The sequence below is a fragment of the Lathyrus oleraceus genome, chromosome 3, assembly GCF_024323335.1.
Source record: "Lathyrus oleraceus cultivar Zhongwan6 chromosome 3, CAAS_Psat_ZW6_1.0, whole genome shotgun sequence".
Taxonomy (NCBI): domain Eukaryota; kingdom Viridiplantae; phylum Streptophyta; class Magnoliopsida; order Fabales; family Fabaceae; genus Lathyrus; species Lathyrus oleraceus.
This window is the reverse complement of record NC_066581.1, coordinates 371,277,435-371,296,332: the sequence shown is the minus strand read 5'-3', so window position 1 is coordinate 371,296,332 and position 18,898 is coordinate 371,277,435. Positions and strand designations below refer to the sequence as shown.

At 31.9% G+C, this 18,898-nt stretch overlaps 2 protein-coding genes across 7 annotated transcripts; one reads left to right on the top strand and one right to left on the bottom strand.

The window, feature by feature from the left end:
• Positions 1-6,578: 6,578 nt before the first annotated feature.
• LOC127127776 (uncharacterized) lies at positions 6,579-16,110 on the bottom strand. 6 transcript variants are annotated; one of them, XR_007805454.1, is made up of 7 exons: positions 15,958-16,110; positions 15,803-15,877; positions 8,883-9,158; positions 8,343-8,471; positions 7,457-7,577; positions 7,167-7,367; positions 6,579-6,955 (listed from the first exon to the last, which is right to left on the bottom strand). XR_007805454.1 is itself a non-coding variant. In XM_051057052.1 (6 exons), exons 1-5 carry the CDS (start codon positions 16,095-16,097, stop codon positions 7,052-7,054), a joined length of 573 nt encoding a protein of 190 aa, XP_050913009.1. In that variant the 5' UTR covers positions 16,098-16,110; the 3' UTR covers positions 6,579-6,955; positions 7,040-7,051. The 6 variants fall into 6 exon arrangements, 2 of the variants coding, with proteins under 2 accessions (XP_050913009.1, XP_050913008.1); XR_007805455.1 differs by having other exon boundaries at positions 8,883-9,071; XR_007805456.1 differs by lacking the exons at positions 15,803-15,877; positions 15,958-16,110 and adding an exon at positions 9,252-10,475.
• Positions 10,602-15,058, top strand: LOC127127777 (uncharacterized). The gene is made up of 2 exons (XM_051057053.1): positions 10,602-11,242; positions 14,465-15,058. Exons 1-2 carry the CDS (start codon positions 10,957-10,959, stop codon positions 14,833-14,835), a joined length of 657 nt encoding a protein of 218 aa, XP_050913010.1. The 5' UTR covers positions 10,602-10,956; the 3' UTR covers positions 14,836-15,058.
• Positions 16,111-18,898: the final 2,788 nt, after the last annotated feature.

Genomic DNA, 18,898 nt, shown 5'->3' with positions numbered 1-18,898 from the left:
ATCAAGTTCATCTTTGGCTATCAAAACTCTCCGGCGGTGTTGCTGTTTTCAAAGTTTGTCATTCATTCTTAAAAACCGGCGGTATTGCTGTTTACAATAGCTGCAAATGCTGGTTTTGATGGTTCTTTAATTTACAGCAAATTGTTGGAACAAGATAATCTTAATTTGGGTTTCGATGCTGCTAAAGGTTAGTAACAGTGAAGGTTGTGATGCTGTATTGTTTATGATACCTTAACATTAAAAATGATTCTGTAGTAAAAAGAAGGTTGTTTAACTATGGTGCTTATTCTGCTAAAACAGGAACTTATGTTGATATGGTGAAGGCTGGGATTATAGATCCTGTTAAAGTTGTTAGAACAGCTTTGGTAGATGCTGCCAGGTAAAATCATATATCTTACAATGCAATTTTTTCTCTGCTTATATTTCACACATTACTATATGTTAAACTAGTTTTTGCTCTATTGCAGTGTATCGTTGTTACTGACGACAACCGAGGCATCTATTGTAGAAAATATGAGTGATAAAAACAAACCTCCTCAAAGGGTGGCAGATATGGATGATTTGGACTACTAACTTTTCTTAAATATGTTGAGAATATTTTGGCTTATAATGAACTTGTATATCAGGTTATTACTTGAATGATAATGTAATTGTAATATAATGCTAATACTTTATCACTTAGATGATGATGAAAATGTAATATAATGAAAATAGTTTATGGTTTATTAATTCTTTTAATTATATAGAATGAAGTTTAATAAGTATTCATGTGATTAGTGTTATAGGAATGATAAAATTCAGGTTAGAATTTATTGGTCCAAACCGATTCAACCCAACCGAATGAACCGTATAAACTGATAATCCATCAACCGATAAAACCGAACTTAGTTTTGGGTGAAACTGGATTTAACTTTTTCAACCGTGGATTAGCTCGGGTTAGCTATTTCGGACCCGAACCCACCCATAACCGACCACCGTCCACCCCTACTTAGTATTGCTCTAATGCAGAAATAAAATGTGCTTTTATATTTTTCATTACATTTTGTTTCTTCTAAATAATGTAAGATACGATCATAAATGGTATTTTTCTTAAATCCAATGCAGTAACCATTGGAAAACTGAAATAACGTCAGGAATCCAATTGTGGTTACTAAGACATCCCTAACCCAAATACAAACTAAAATAACAACAAGAATCCAACGTACAAACTGAGACGGTTGCGTTTAACATGAGAAAGGGAAAGACTTTTCCAGCTTAGTGCAGGTAATGTTAAAATTACAGATATATTAACTTATTTATTCAACAATTTAAATGTTGAATTGATTAACTACGGATCATTTTTTTATAATATTTCAAATATTTTTGAATGTCTTAGAGTTTCTATTCATAAATATTTAGGATAATTTAATATATACTCGAATTTGTACAAGACGAATGCAAATTCGAATGTAAGAAAAAAATTTAAATTTTTCTGAAGAGGATATGTGTTTTGTGATGTGATTTATGAATTTTTGAATGTCTTAGAGTTTCTATTCATAAATATTTAGGATAATTCAGTATATACTCGGATTTGTACAAGACGAATGCAAATTCGAATGTAAGAAAAAAATCTAAATTTTTTCTGAAGAGGATATGTGTTTTGTGATGTGATTTATGAATTCGGAATGATTTATTTATAGGTCATATTTGTGTTGTTCTACAAGGTTGCGATCATTGATTAAACAACGTCATTTCAGCAACACTTTGTCCAAAAGATGTGTTATTTCGCCTACACCAATATTTTCCAAGAGTTGCATGTCTTCATTCAGCAAAACTTCACGAAGTGTTCCCTATTTCTGAATTCAAATTTCAAGCTTAAGCAACGATAAAAAAATAAGTCGTTGTATAACGTCGCGAGTTGCCTGATTGCTCCGATGCGTCATGCCTAAATGCTCAAGTGTCACCTATAAGTCGCCACTAGTGTCTCTACGCCCACGTCCTCGGACCCGATCCCGGAGTAGGTGGTAACATCCACAAGGAGGTGTATGGAGGAGACAAATGACATAATGTTTGGGATCACCATACTTGTCCATGTGACACTTTATCCTCTTTTGTCCTTTTGTTGAATTAATGAACATAACTCTTTATAAAGACTTTTAATGTGAGTGTCACTATCTATGTGAGACTATTTTCTAAGCATTTATTGACATTTACTCATTTCCTCTTTTTTTCTTGTCATACTGGAACATAGCCATGGAATTTATTGTTCATAAATTACAAAAATCCTCCATTTGTTCTAATAATGACAAGACCAATTACAAAAAAGAGAAACAAAGAATGTTAATACATTTAAGTATCTTTCGATTTGAACTTAATCTTAGTAAAGATAATGCAAAGTCTAATCGAAATATTAGGTAGCAATGCTTTGAATCGTTATCCCTTGTGATTATATCGGTATTACCTTACACACACTCTCGCCTAACATTATTTATGGTCATGTGCTTTTCTTGTTTTCATGAATTTTCCAGGAGAGAAATTCCAACTCTCACTTTGAGACTGCATCATCTTGAAATTCACATAGGTGAAGTTCATATTATATCTATTTTATTGATATACTTATCCTTGATAAAGAACTTCATTAATAGTTTTGAAAAACTCAATCATCAATATGTAATAGCCAACATTATCACATAATGTTGCACAAACATCCAAATCAACTACTTGTTGTTACCCATTGAATCTTAGGTTAAGGTTTGCCAACTTCATATTAGGTTCTGCTGTTGTCGGAACCCTTATTCAAGGAGTTTCAATAACATACCTCTCGAGGTAGTCTTTACTAAGTCTTTGGCCAGTGGATTAGTAAATTGATAAGCTAAATTATAGCTTGTTTGTATATATGTCGGCGAAATGATCTCATCCTTAATTAATTTTCTCACGAAAGAATGTCTAAGACCTATGTGCCTAGACTTTCTATTGTATACTTTACTGAATTCTCTTGCCAGGATGACTTGGCTATCACAATGTATCAACACTTTTGAAACACTGTCTTTAGCTAATGGAACTTCCAACAAAAGGTCCCTTAACCATCTAGCTTCTTAACCATCGGAATAAAGAGCCACAAACTTGGATTCCATGTCCGAAAGAGTAATGCATGTTTGTTTCTTACTCGTCCAAGAAATCGCACCTCCAGCCAATGTAAATATCCACCCTGTTGTAGATTTATGATCTCCGACACTCAATATCCAAATCGCATCGGTATATCCTTCTAGCATGGCGGGAAACCTACCATAATGAAGGCCAAGATTTGTAGTCTTTAAGAGGTATCCAAAAATCCTAGTTATGGCCTTCCAATGTTCGCCATTTGGATTGCTAGTAAATTTACTCATCTTACTAACTGGAAATGTTATGCTAGGTCTCTTACATTGCATTAAATACATTAGACATCTAACTGCACTTGTATATTCCAATTGGACCATAATTCTTCCATTGTTCTTTTAAAGTTTGACACTAGGATCAAATGGATTGTTTACTTCCTTAAAGTGCAGGTGTTTGAACTTATCCAATATTTTATCAATATAATATATTTGACTACGTTCATAACCCCCACTCTTTCGTTTTACTTTGATCCCTAAAATAATGTCAACAAACCCAAAATCTTTCATCTTGAATGTGGAAGTTACAAATCTTTTTGTTTATAAAATTCCATTCATCTCATTGGTATTGATCAACATATCATCAACATATAGACACAAAAGGTTGAGAGGTATTTGAATCATGCAAAGTTTGGTATTTTCCAAAATGAAGTTTTTATTGATTTTTCCTTAACCATGTTAGCCTTTGAGTCTCCATCATGGTAAATCCATCAACTAAGAATCGTTGAAAAAGTTTTTTTTTGAAGAAATCAATGTTTTTGCCTCAAACTTCCTTGTTTGTATTCGGAAACACAACCATTCCTTTATGGTAAGTTGGTTTCTACCATTAGGATTTTGATATTCGCACAATCTATGAGGAATTTTGGTTCGTTAACCTTTTTCGCCATATGAAAAAGTAATTCTTTGTAAAGCACCAGATTGAGTTTTGATGATAGTGTCTCTTTTTTCTGATGTGTATAAGTCTCTAACAATAAGTGATGCGAATTCTGAAATTGTAGGTTTGTTATAGATCCGACCATCAGTTTTCCTTTCTAAAATAATTTTGAGTTTAACATCACGGATTTCTTGATTCATTAACCTTGTACGTTACATCCTAAAAGCCTTAACATGTGTATTAAATTTATCAAGCATTGTTGTTAGCTTTGAAACTACGATAAAATCAATCTTTTTGGTATTTTTAAAAAACAAAATTCAATATAATGGTGTTGTATCGTTTGTATAAATTTAAATAATTTGAATATGCATAATGCATGGTTTGAAATTAATTTACCTGAATACTTACATACGGTTAGCCATTTCATATTCAGTATCATAAATGTACAATTGAGCAAATTTGAGAGGTTGGCCTGACATTTGAAGCATGCTACCAATACGATGACACACCTGACCATGTATTCTGATAGTGGGGGGGGGGGGGGGCTTCCTTCTCCAAAGTTAGTTTCAATTTTCATTCCAGATGATGCGAAAGCAAACATTGTGTTATATACCCTGATATTGTCTTGGTAATTTTTTGAATCCATAAATTGATTATTATTCAGAAGATGATTAAGCAAATGTGGAGGCTTTTCTAAGAAAGGTATAAGGATTTTTTCATTTCCACAACACATTGAATTTGGTACTGATATATGTCTTGACTTTGAAGTTCTTTCTTGGTACCACATATTAGCTCCACAATACTCACAGAGATGTACATGATCACTTATGTCTGCATAAACTGTTTAAAAGTAGTATGTCATAAGTTATTATTACATGTTATTAATAGTTGACATTAAAATATGGATAGACCTGGTTGATTATCTAAGGCACTCTCATAGTCATTGCATTCCATGTCAGAATTTGAATAATCACTTTCAGGTTCAATGCTATCGATGTCTGAAGCGGAATTCTCATAAAAAATTAAGTCATCATCATCAAATGTTTATGAGTAACTCCTTTTATTTAATGAATTATTATTTTTTAGAGGAAAAGAGGAGGAGTTACATTGTGGCGGTAAACTTGTCATATTAGTTAACGATGGGTCTGTGAGTTTGTCTTGTGTTGGTTGGTTCCGTTTGTCACAGTATAAAAGATGATGGTTGGGTATAAAAGTTTTAATTATTCAGCAAGTTTTGACGTGTAAAGTGTTGAACGAAGTTTATGCCATTAGGTGTTGGTATGTTTGTTATATCTGTTAAAGGTGTACTTGGTTGTGAAGAAGTTGTTGGTTGGGAAGGTGTAGTATTTTTCGAGTCAAGAGGTATATTATTTGACTCATTTGAAGACATTGACTTTGATTTGAGAATTTCATGTCTCCTTAACCTTGCTTGTCGTGAACTTTGATATCCACCACCTTTCATTGTTATTGTTCATGAAATGAGATAAAGTTCCAAAGAGAAAACAATATCAAAAGTGTCGATTAATTGAGATAAAGGGTGAAAGACAAAATAGTGATGAAGTAAAAATTTTAGTTGTAGTGAATCATTTTGAAACTTGTAACGTGGATGGTTGACATCCAAATATATTTTTAAAACATTGACAACATAGTGTGATAGCATAACAATGATAATACGTGATATGTTAAAGTTGGTATTTTTGTAAAGTGGCCGTAAAATGACAAATCATGATAGTTGGTTGTTTCATAATGTTCAATACTTATAAAATAACATATACTCCCTTCGTTCCTTTTTAAGTGTTATTTTTTGACTTTTTACACATACCAATAAAACTAATCATTATTGTTACTTTCCGAACAATAATTCTCATATTGCCTATAATACCCTTAATTATTTATTACATTCATGTTACTTTTTTTCTCTCTATAATAATTACTTAGGGGTAAATTTGACAAAAGTGCAATTATGCTACATTGAAGTTTGCAAGTGACAATTAAAAAGGAACAACTTTTTTTCAAAAAAATGACACTTAAAAAGGAACAGAGGGAGTATTGATGGATGGATGTAGATTGAGTTTGAAAAATGTTTTGTATATCTGAACCATTATTATATAAGTATAGGGATGGATGTATGTGTTTACATTTTACATCGATAACTCCACCAGTACAGTGCACATAATGTGAGTCGTACGACGAAGTTAATAAATGCAACGCTCTGATCACGTGGCGATAACACATAATTTTATCATAATAGACTTCTATTTTTAGTTAGAACTTAAACAAAGTGACTATGGTAAAGTAAAGTAAGATTAAAGCTTAATGGTTTAGATGATAAGGTGAACAAAATATGCATTGATTTAATAGTGTAATGTGTTGTACTGATATATTATGGCATGACTTATGCATGCTTATATAAAATATATTAATTCCTTTGGTATGCTAAAAAATATAGTGTAAATTGTTGTTGAATAATGAAATTATTTGATGATACAATATGATGTGTGAAGATTTCTCGAAAATTATATTTGAACATATGATTTAAAGATAAAATTGATAACCAATGATAGCCATGGAAATACAAAGGAAATTCAATATTTTTATATATAGATTAGAGGTTGTTGTCAAACAAAAGATTAACAACAACCATATTGTGCATTGATATTTAATTTACAACAGGTGGCAGTCATTACATACAAAAGGTTCCAAATTAAACAAAAAGTTGTCATTATTTCCAAAAAATGTCACTCACATTGTTTGAATTTGAAAATAGAAATAGGATTTAAATATTGAGGTTTGTTGGAATAATCTTTTCCCTCTTGATATTTTTGATAAGTTTCTTGGTTTTTTTATTAGATGAAACATGACCTTCAACAAAGGGTTCAGTAACAGGCCATTTGACAGGGGTATTTGTTTTAGTGAGGTTAGGATCAAAGTCTGAAATACGTGAAAGTTCCTACAAAAAAAAAAAGAAAAACGTTGTTAGTCGATGGACTGAAAAGCACTCAGTTATAACATAATTTTTTTATAAGGGATGTACTTATTGTAATGCTTAAGATGTCATCAGTTGATGGCATGATGCATCTACCTGTGAGATAAAACTAAGTTATGAACAACAAAAGAAGATGAAACCTATAAAATATAATTAATAGTATATGAAGTCATACTGATTGAGAAATCATTGGTACAAGGGAATTGGTTGAACATGCAAAACAATCTTTCAAATGCTCAATGATCTTTGGGTCTGTCTTATAATTGAGTACAAATCCCTGCTTAAATCTTGGTTGTGCTTTGACCTTAAAGGATGTCTCTTTCCCCATCATTAAGTCAAGAAGAACAATGTACTCATGGGGATCAAACTCTTTTTCCTGAGGGAAATTTAAAAGGAAGATGAATTAAAAGTAATTCGAATCGAAGAAAATGCAAAGGCATCGAGTTTTTACGTTTCCAAACTTACCTTAATCATTATAGAACAGAGTTCCTTAACTATTTTTCCTATTAACTTTGTGCAGTCCTTATCCCAGAAAATAAACTTGAACTTATGATTATCACAACACACTTCAACTTCAACTCTATACCTAAACATGAAGAAAGAGTAACTCATATTTTATAAAATAAGAAGATACATGAAATTAAGGAAACAATGTAAATAGATCAGGTTTACTTAATCAATGGTGAATAACTAGTATGATATGATTTACACTTGTATGATGGGGTATTAATAATGATACTCATAGGGCAATGGGTGCAACACAAGTAGTACCATCCATGCTTTAATGCTATTACATGGTGTGGGGGTGGAGAGAGTAGTAAAGATAAAATTTTGCAACAATATGGTTGATATTAAGAGTTATATCATTGTAGAAAGCTACAACACAATTGGTAATCTTTAGGAAAATGTATGGTAAAATTCTAGCACAATTGGTACGAGAAAGCTTATATCAGGTTGGGTAACCATATCAGAGAGAGGTTTTAGAGGCACCATGTATGTGTAGCGTGAACCCGAAGTTTATTGAGAAGGTTGAGAATATTATTAAGTCAGTGACATAGCAGTTCCTTCAGCTGACCAAGCTTGAGTCATTGTTTTGATGGTATCAGGTAGCATTATGTTAGAAGAAAAATAGTTATTTACTTGATTATAAGTTGGAGTAAGAAAACTTGCAAAGATTTTTTGATTTAACATATCAATAAAAGTTGTTATTTATGAGAGTTGTTGATTCAAAATCAACTTTGTTCCACTCAGAGCATTTAAAATAGTTAAACCATATTAAGCTGAAAGATAAACAATGTAAGAGATATATAGTTGTTGTTAAACCTTATAAAGAGATATAATATGTGACTACCTTGAGGCTCCTTAATTTTTGGCATGTTTCAAAATAACAATGAAAGGAAACGATGGATCACGGATGTTGAGTCCAGCTAAAAACTTTTCGGCATATACTCCCAAAAGAGTACAGGTAATGTTGTTGATGCTGTAACAAAAGATATAAACCAGTAATGTTGAATGACGGAAAAACATATAAGAAAGGTGTATGTGATAGAAAGTGAATGAATATACTACTCTTCATCAGACAAGGTAAAAGTGATAGGTAGTTTCTTAGCATCATAATGAGTTTTGACAGGAGAAACTCCATGAACAACTCCTATGATGTCTGAATACAATACAAAAGTTAAAATATTATAAAGCAAGGATAAATAATAAAGGTAAACAAAATTGTGAAAAAACATTGTATGATTGTAAGGGCTAAAATTAGATATGAAATGGCCAAGTCCATGAACAACTCCAATGATGTTTGGAAATAATACACAAGTCAAACCCATAGTAACAAATGAAAACAAACCAAAATAAAATATGATTATCAAAAGTAATTTAAAGATCTTACCAAGTAATAGATCAGGACGACATTTGCCATTGTTGATTTCAAAAAACTTTTGAAGTTAAACTTATAGAAAGGGATATCAGGAAAGTCCTTAGGAGTGACTTTATAACCTCCATCACCGCCTATGAAGAAGAGTTTAAAACGATGATCACATGACTTTAGTGTAAAATCATTTTCTTGAATCTTAAAGCTCTGCATAAGATATGAAGATCCTTATGTCAAAATAGATTTTCAAAGCGAGCAAAATTCCGATGGGACAACAACCTGTATCTTGTCTCCCTATGCACAAATAAGAAAAATAATGTTATTTTTACAATCTTTAAGAAAGAAAATGAAAGAACCATATGATATGATTTTTTTTAGTTATGATACCTTATAAACTTCACGCGTTTAAGTTTTGAGGATTGCGTAACATGCCAAAGATCTTATATACGAACAAGTTTTCACAAATCTTTCGAATCGCCAATGTTCTTGATTGAATCAAATGGTCTTTTCATTGTACAATCACTTTTTTCAAAGATATGAACTTGTTTTAAAGTAAAAGATAAAAAAAATAAAAAAATATGTTAGCAAGGTCAGGGTGAAAAACAATAGAAGAAAAAGTAAAATGAAAGGAGTAAGATGAAAGTTTAAAGATATATTAAACTACGAAATAGACATGCAAATGAAATACACTTGACAACCCTCACAATCATAAAATTGTTGGCAAAAAAACATGAAAAATATCTTACTTACCGAAAAGACCTCAAAAATTCATAAAAGTATCCGTCAAGGCGGATTAAAGTGATTTTTCCATCTCAAATACAGTTCATAAACCATAAAAATAAAAGATTGTTGGTGAAAAATAAATTGGAAAAATGTGTTTTCACTAAAACGACCTGAAACTCTTACTAAACGAAAGGTTCGAAGGTTGATTCAAGTGTAAAACACTCATACATTATGAATATAGTTCATAATATGCAAAAGAAAAAAACATGACATTGTTGTAAAAAAAATGAAAAAGGTAATTCTATTCAGAATCAATTAACTGGAGCAAAATTAAACTTAAAAATACACATGCACAGGAAACAAAAGTTGAAAAACCATAAAAATAAAAAGAAATCTAGGTGAAAACCGATGGAAAATATGATAGTTCAAATAAGAACATGTTTTCGTTCATAAATGCTTGATTAGAGTTGTAAACATATTTGCAATAAAAAATAAACTTCAAAGATCTTAAAAAAGAAAACTTTGTCGGTTAATAATTTGAAGTGAAATCTATCCATTAAATGTCATGAAAAATCAAGGAAAATAATAATTTAAAAAGAAGTTGATTTTATTGATAAATGATTCGGGAACAATAAAATATAAAATGAAAGAGTTAAGGGTAAAATAAAGACGATTAATTCAACCTTAAGAGAAAACTGAGAAGTGAGATTATCAGTGAAAGTAATGTATGAGAGACATTGTTCCAATGTATTAATATTAAAAGTAAGGGGTTTGGTGCAAAATGACTAAAAGATCAATTTTTTTATAGGTATTGATATTTACCATTGGCTACATTGATATTAAATAATACTATCTTTTTTATATATATAAAGACTAATTTTAAAAAATGTAATAATATGATATAGTGTTGCTCTTTGCTTTTCTCAAAGAATCCACATCCTTTTTCAGACATATAAGCAATGTTATTGACTAACTTGACCTATAGACTTTAGTACCTCTTCTGTTCTCATTAGTTTTCAATTTTCACTCTCACATAACTCACTAAAAAGGGTTTAAAGCCTTTTTCTTTCCCAAACCCTCTCTCTTGCCTTTTTCATCCAAATTAGAATTTTGAGTCTCCCCTTCAAGTTAATGCATATAAAAATTTGTAAAGACTCAAGCTTTCAAGTTACACATCGTTTTCTCGTTTCATAATTCATCTGGGTCATTGTCTACTTGTCCCAGTTTCAGTGAAATCATAAAAGGGTCCGTGTGAGTGTGTTGTGAAGAGGGTTCTTCTTTATGTACTTTATTTTTTGATTTAGTTACAAAACCCCATTTGGAAAAAGTTAAGATTTTTGGGAATTTGAGTGAAGTAAGGAAGAAAAGGATGATTCAGTTGTTGTTTTTAGTGATTTTTGCGGAGGGGGTTATGGCTTTTCTTATGTTGGTAAAGATAGGTCCATTGAGGGATCTTGTGATGAAGAGCTTGGATCAGCTCAAGATGGGGAAGGCTCCAGCTACGGTTAAAACTATTGCAGGCACAATGTTTGTGATTTTGCTTTCAAGCCTTATGAGTATTGTTAAGATCCAGAACAAAGGTGCTAAGCTTGGTACTATGTCGCCTATGGATCAAGTTCTTTGGAGAACTCACTTGCTTGAGGCTTCACTCCTTGGTAAGTTCATGCTCTTTCATCTTTCTCATTTGCATTTTTTTTATAGCTCTTATGATGCTAAGCTTAGTTAATTTTGAAGTGTGAGAAGTGTTGATGTGTATTTTTTGTTTTGTTTTGCTTGACCCTTCTTTGGTTTGAGCCTTAGTAGAAGCTTAGTTAGTTTGATTAGTTTTTGGTTCACTTTTCTGCTGACCATTTCTGTCGGTTATTAAACTAAACTAAGGAAATATCGTCAATCACAATGGTTGTTCTTGAATAGGGCCGTCGTTGAGGGCGTGCAAGATGGACTACAACAACGGACTCAAATTTTTCGGAATAAAATTGTAGGTAAATAGGGTCTCATAATAGTCCGTCATGGTTATATCATAACTAAATAGAATCTCTATTTGTTGTCACGGTTGAACCATGAGTAACCAACACATAGAGCCTTTAAAAACTTAAGTCGGCCATGTTCTTCAATGAAAGCAACTTTTAAAAGATGCATTTAGGCTAATGTAAGATGCAATTGGGGTGATTTTGTTGCCACATCTAGAGATTTGGTTTCGTAATTTAAACCATTTCACAAAAGATAAATAAAGAAACAATTCTCGAGGGTGTCTTGTTGATCGGCGGTTTTTGTCATGCTTTGGCCATGGCAGTGAGCTAAAAAACCGCCATGCCCGATATTTGACAACACTGAATGTACCCGTCATTATTAAATGGCTATTAGAAATGTACATATTAAAAAGTTCCTTTTTTGACCGACTAATATGTGGACTCACTCGCAAGCCTATTTTGATTTCCAAAAATGTGACAATAAGGATTTTGGTATAGGCATATAGTATTTGACTTACCTTTCTTTGTTATCACTTAGAAATCAATTAATTTTCCCTATTGATTATTGAATAAGCTGATATGGGTATGATTGTAAAACTTTGGAGTTAATTTAGAATTGTATGAGGTAAAACCTATATCTAATGTGTCCATCGATTTTGAACTTGTAACGCTCCATTACACCCTGCACAATGAAAGTGCTGGAGGCTACAATGAAGACCATCCATTTTTATTTTCAATTAAGGCAGCTAGGGATGGACCACGATTAAGGAGGAATTTCCATAATTGAGTTTATCTATCCTTTTGGATTTGTGATGCTATGTTTGTGTATTCTGGTCTGGTGGTTGTTTATAGAATATTTTGATTTTGTTATTGTGGTTTTCTCATCACTAAATTGTATTACATCCACCCACTTTTTTATTATAATTTTCCATAACAGTTTATCATAGAAATATTGTGGAGATAAGTAAGCCTTAAACTGGAAAGTTAGTTTTGCAAAGAATTAACCAATATAGATATGGGCTGAAGTTTAAGGTATTTGAATAAATAAAGATATGATACATTATAGAGTGATGTTCAACGGCAGAGTTTCCCGTCAAAAGCAGTTATATAAGTGTGGTCAAGTCCCACATCTTAAGTAGCTCTCTTGACATAAGAAAGGGTATAAAATCACCTTCAATACTACTAACATTGAAGGCCCATGACCTAGACGAGTGACCTCCATTGAACTTCGGAGGGGCATTGGCCTAGGGTCTACCATTTTTTATACAATGTAATTGAATATGTGTTCTATTCATTTGTCAGATTTTTTCATATTGGCTTCTTAAGATGACTTTTTTGTTAGTACCAATGTCACATCCTCGGCTTCTAAGAAATTGAGTTAACTTGTTTACAATATCACTCAATGTAAACTCAGGTCTTGGATTTGAGGATGATTGAACAGCCTTTTATATTCCTCAAACATGCCTAACATGTTAGGCAATGGTCGTGTTTACTTACCTGAATGATGAGGCTGCGTGATGCAAAAGCATTGACCTCACAATGGTAGCACAAGGTTGTCAAGATCTCGATCTAGATCTTAAAATCTTACGATTTTGCAATCGCACTCATCCTCAACGATCCCAATCTTAAGTAGAATCATGTGTTGTAGTCAAATTGTGAAAATTTTTTTTGCAAAACCATTGATTATGTGCAATCTTAGCCAGTTCTGGCCACCATCATTACAAGCCCAGAAGGATGATTAGATGCTGAGGCGCAACAATTACGGTTGGCAGAGGCCATTTTCCTTATAATACACTTACCTACCAAAATATCATGTAAAAAACTTCAAATATGTAGTATTATTTTTTGTTTTAGTAATATCTTACGATTTTGTTACAATATTATGTTTTACGATCTTGCTACCTCCTCTCGATCTTACAAAAATAATTGGGTAGGATCTTCCAATCTTAGTAACGATCTTACTATCCCCTTCTGATCTTATGCAAGATCCCGATCTTGACAACCTTAGCACTAGACTCCACAACCTCCTAACATAAGCCTATCCCCATAGTAGGTGAATATATAAGCAAACTCATTGTTGCAACTTTCAAGTCATCCAAGAATCCAACAGGCCATTGAAGTGAATGAACTTGACTCCGATGGGCTAAAACGTAGCTCTAACAATCTGAATCTAATTCCAATGAGGGTAGCATAATACCACACCATCATCCATTACTCTATAAAGATTTGGAATCATGTGCTTTTCTAATTTATCCACCTATTTTGAACTTGTTACTCTCTTTTTTGTCCGCAGAGTTGTGAACCTATACTGTGATTTGCGAATCTGTCCATCAATTTTGAATTTTTTTCTATGTATGTGTATTCTGGCGTGGTTGTCCATCACGTCAAAGAGGTAAATGAACCCTACTATGATAAGCTAAAACCCAGCTCTATCGAGTTGAATCTAACTTCTACAAGGGGAGCCCAAATCCAATACCACCACCCTTTGCTCTTACACGTTACAAGCACTACAAATGCCATATCTTTCGGCAATGTCGGACTAAACCACCCTATTGCACCCAGCTGAATGAAAGAGATGGATGCTGCAATGAAGGCATTCCAAAATTTCCGCCAATAAGTTGGCTAGGGGCGAACTGCAATTGAGATGAAATTTCCAACTGTGGATTTTTCTATCGTTTTTTAATTGTGACGCAATGTTTGTGTATTCTGGTCGGGTGGTTGCTTATAGAATATTTTGATTGTGTTATTGTGTTTTTTTTCTATCACTATAACATTCAAAATGCAGCAAGTTGTGAACAATCTTACTTGGTTTTGTCTGCTTGCTCTCATTATATTTGAGTGTTCGATTAGATTACATCTTAAGCTAAAGATTATCGTTGTTTTAACTGAATTAATTTAATCTTACAGGTTTTACATTATTCCTCGGCTTCCTAATTGACCGAATGCACCATTATCTCCAAAAACTTATTAATTTAAGGAGTAACATGGGAGCTTCAAAAGAAGAAGTGGATAATCTTAAAAAAGAAACCGTCGAGCTCAAAGAAAAGGAAGAGAAAGCTTCAAAGGAGATAAAGCAGCTGAAGAAAGAACTTTCAACTCTATCAGAAGGTATGAAGAAGGTAAAGATGGAATCTGAAGAGAAAGACAAGAGAGTTGAGACGGCCGAAGCTCACGTTGCTTCCCTCCAAAAACAAGCTGCAGATTTACTACTTGAATATGACAGACTCTTGGAAGACAACCAAAATCTTCAAGCTCAAGCAATAGGACGAAAGAGTTGAGGAAAACTTGAAATAGTTTGAAAAAACAATGTTTTGAGTAGAGCGATCCAATGAGAATCATCCCTAGTTTTGTTGCAAAGTCTTCTTTATTGAACGAATGAAAGAAGGGTACTTTTTTGGTTCTCCCTGTGAAAGATAACAGATTTTGTAGTCCTCTCAGTTTGTTCCACATTTTGTTATGAAATTGGTTCTTAACAATTGGCGCAATAGTTGTTCTGCCATACTTAACATGAGTTAACCTTCCTTCATGCCACAAAATATTTCTTCAAAATTCAATAACATGGGTGTGATACATGACTATATCAGATAGTACGTAAAATCAATTGAGATAAGAGAAACATAGTAATGAAGTAGAGAGTTCAATTTTTTAAGGACACATGATTCATGCATGATATGTGAATTAGTAATGTAGTGTGTGCATGCAAGTACCACATTGCAAACTGGTGAATGGTGTAACTAACCGGAAACAAAGAAACATAAGGTTCCCTAAGGAGTAAGGACTACCCAAGTGGTGGATTCTATATACATATGGAAACAAAGAAACATAAGGCTCCCTAAGGAGTAAGGACTACCCAAGTGGTGGATTCTATATACATATTTTATTGCTTTACGGGTTTGCGTTTGTGGCCACCACTAAGGAATTGTCAAAATATTGAAGAAGTGTATCTCAACATAGTTTTGACTTAGTTTTATTTATTTGTTTTAACTGAATTAATTAGGTTAGTTGAAGATTGTTTGGTGTGGAAGCTATCTCAACCTATAAATAGGGAGTAACCCTATTATTATAATAAGTGAATATTATTGCAGATTGCAAAATAAAGAGCAAAAGTTTTTGGGCTAAGAAAGAATCTGAAATATAAAGAAAGAAAAATGGTAAGCTTGTGCATTCCCTTTTAATTTATATTATTATTTCGAACTAAAAAAGGAAATAATTAAGGTCAAGAGAATAAAGGAAAGAATAAATTACCTGGATAGTTTTTGGGCTAATAAACCGTTCTTGTTCAAAGGAAGCACAGTAAACAGTAGGATCAAAGCGAAAACTCTGACATGCAAATTGCAATTCCAATTTAACACCATGAATAAATATAATTGAAGTAAAATAAAAGAAGAAAGAAAACATACAAAGGTGATTTTGAGAGAGGAAGGAAGAAAAGAGTGAAGAGTATGAACACAAGATTCAAATGAATTCCTCCAACACACAAAGCTAATGCTACAACAGATTTGAAAAAGTTACATGACTTGGCTCGCAACACTTTTTCCATGTTTTGGTATATGAAATAGTGACTTGGTTGGTATTAGCCCATTGTCATGGTACTTCCTTATATATTTCTGATGTGACAACTAATATTAATTTTTTTTATAGTTTAATTTAAACCTGAATAAATTTAAATTTAAATTTAATTACTAATGAATGCATGTGGTGTAATATATAGACTAGGTTAATTTCTTATAAAAAAAATTTTTTTATTTATTTTAATTATAAGTTGAAAAGAGGGAATAATCTAAAATTTATAGTGAATCAATGTAACCTACTTTTCTTTATCATCACAGAAAAATCTTCTACACCACCATCACCTGTATAGTATTTATGAGTAGATTAGTATCTATAAGACATCTGTCAATATTCCGTCCTCAACACCATCTGTATTAGTATTTCTGAGTAGATTAGTATCTATAAGATTAGGGGTGGACATAAACCGCAAACCCGACCCAACCCTTTAATAACCGGAAAAAAAGAAGGTAATGGGCGGGTTCAAACGGCTTAACGGGTCCAACAGGTGATAATAGCGGGTTCAGTTGGTTTTAAATGGGCGGGCCGGGTATCAAATTCTGAACCGCGGGTACCCTAACCCGCCCAAATAGAGAAGCTAAGAGATGTCATTTTGTTACTTTTTTACACTCAGTAGTGATATACTTCACACTCACATCCTCACAAATGATAAAAACCCTAATTCAACTGCCGCCTCCCCTTCTCCTCCTCCACTTTCACCTTCACCTCCTTCATCTTACGCCTTCCTTCTACCTTCATAGTGTTGATGCTATATCTTTAGTTGAAGCTATATCCTTCCTTCTTCTTCTGTTTTGCAAGGTTAAAATTTTAATTTTAAATTTTACAATTCTGATTTTGAGTTTAGAGTTCTAACAATTTTTTGTTTTGATTCTTTATTTCACGTTCTCTAATCTTCCATTTCCAGATCAAAGGTAAGGATTAACACTAACTTTTGAGTTTTTGTTGTGTAGAATGTTTCTTATGGTTAAAAGTTTATAATAGTTAATCATTTGTTTAACCCAATCTATTAGAATAAATAAAATGGTAAGATTGAAGCGATCAAAAATCATAATTTTGCTGTACTATTTGCCTCTCTACATTCTTTTTCACATTAAAATAGTCAGAGAAATATGTTGGTTGCTGTTGTTTTTTAATATTGTTTTTTATACAATGGTTTATTTTTCTATCTGATTTGTTATTGTATTGTGTTGGTATTGGAATGTTTTTATTTTGTAGAATAAAATTTAGATTTTATCCCAGGGGTTGATTTTTCAACTGCATTTTGTCCTTATTGGATAAGGTCTCTGGTGTAATTTGTTATTGAATTATTTTGTTGTTATTGGATAAGATCTCTGATATTGGTGCACTGAATTATCAGAAACCATATGTGAGAGTGAAAATTGAAAACTAATGAGAACAGAAGAGGTACTAAAGTCTATATAGGTCAAGTTAGTCAATAACATCGCTTATATGTCTGAAAAAGGATGTGGATTCTTTGAGAAAAGCAAAGAGCAACACTATATCATATTATTACATTTTTTAATTAGTCTATATATATATATATATATATATATATATATATATATATATATATATATATATATATATATATATATATATATATATATATATATATTATTTAATATCAATGTACCCAATGGTAAATATCAATACCTATAAAAAAAATTGATCTTTTAGTCATTTTGCACCAAACCCCTTACTTTTAATATTAATACATTGGAACAATGTCTCTCATACATTACTTTCACTAATAATCTCACTTCTCAGTTTTCTCTTAAGGTTGAATTAATCGTCCTTATTTTACCCTTAACTGTTTCATTTTGTATCTTATTGTCACTGAATCGTTATTAAGCAAGTTATAATCTTTCGTTGATAAACAGTTTTAGGTTTATTAGCCAACAACCTCATGTTTATCAACAAAATCAATTTTTTTTTAACTATTATTTTCTTTGATTTTTCATGACATTGAATGGATAGATTTCACTTCAAATTATTAACCAATAAAGTTTTCTTTTTTAAGATCTTTGAAGTTTATTTTCTATTGCATGTCTGTTTACAACTTTAATCAAACATTTATGAACGAAAACATGTTCTTATTTGAACTATCATATTTTCCATCAGTTTTCACCCTTTTTTTTTGTTTTGTTTTTTATGGTTTCTCAACTTTTGTTTCCTTTGCATGTATATTTTCAAGTTTAATTGTGCTCTAGTTAATTGATTCTGAACGGAATCACCTTTTTTATTTTTTTAGTACAACAATGTCATTTTTTTTTGCATATTATATTATGAACTATATTTATAATGCATGTGTGTTTTACATTTGAATCAACCTTCGAACCTTTCGTTTAGTAAGAGTTTCAGGTCGTTTTAGTGAAAACACATTTTTCTGATTTATTTTTCACCAACAATCTTTTGTTTTTATGGTTTACAAAATGTATTTGAGTTGGAAAAATCACTTTAATCCGCCTTGACGGATACTTTTATGAATTTTTGAGATCTTTTTGGTAAATAAGATATTTTTCATGTTTTTTCGCCAATAGTCTTATGATTGTTGAGGGTTGTCAATTGTATTTCATTTGCATGTCTATTTCGCAGTTTAATATATCTTTAAACTTTCATCTTACTCCTTTCGTTTTACTTTTTCTTCTATTGTTTTTCACCCTGACCTTGCTAACACGTTTTTTTATTGTTTTTATCTTTTACTTTAAAACAATTTCATATCTTTGAAAAAGGTGATTGTACAATGGCAAAGCCAATTGATTCAATCAAGAA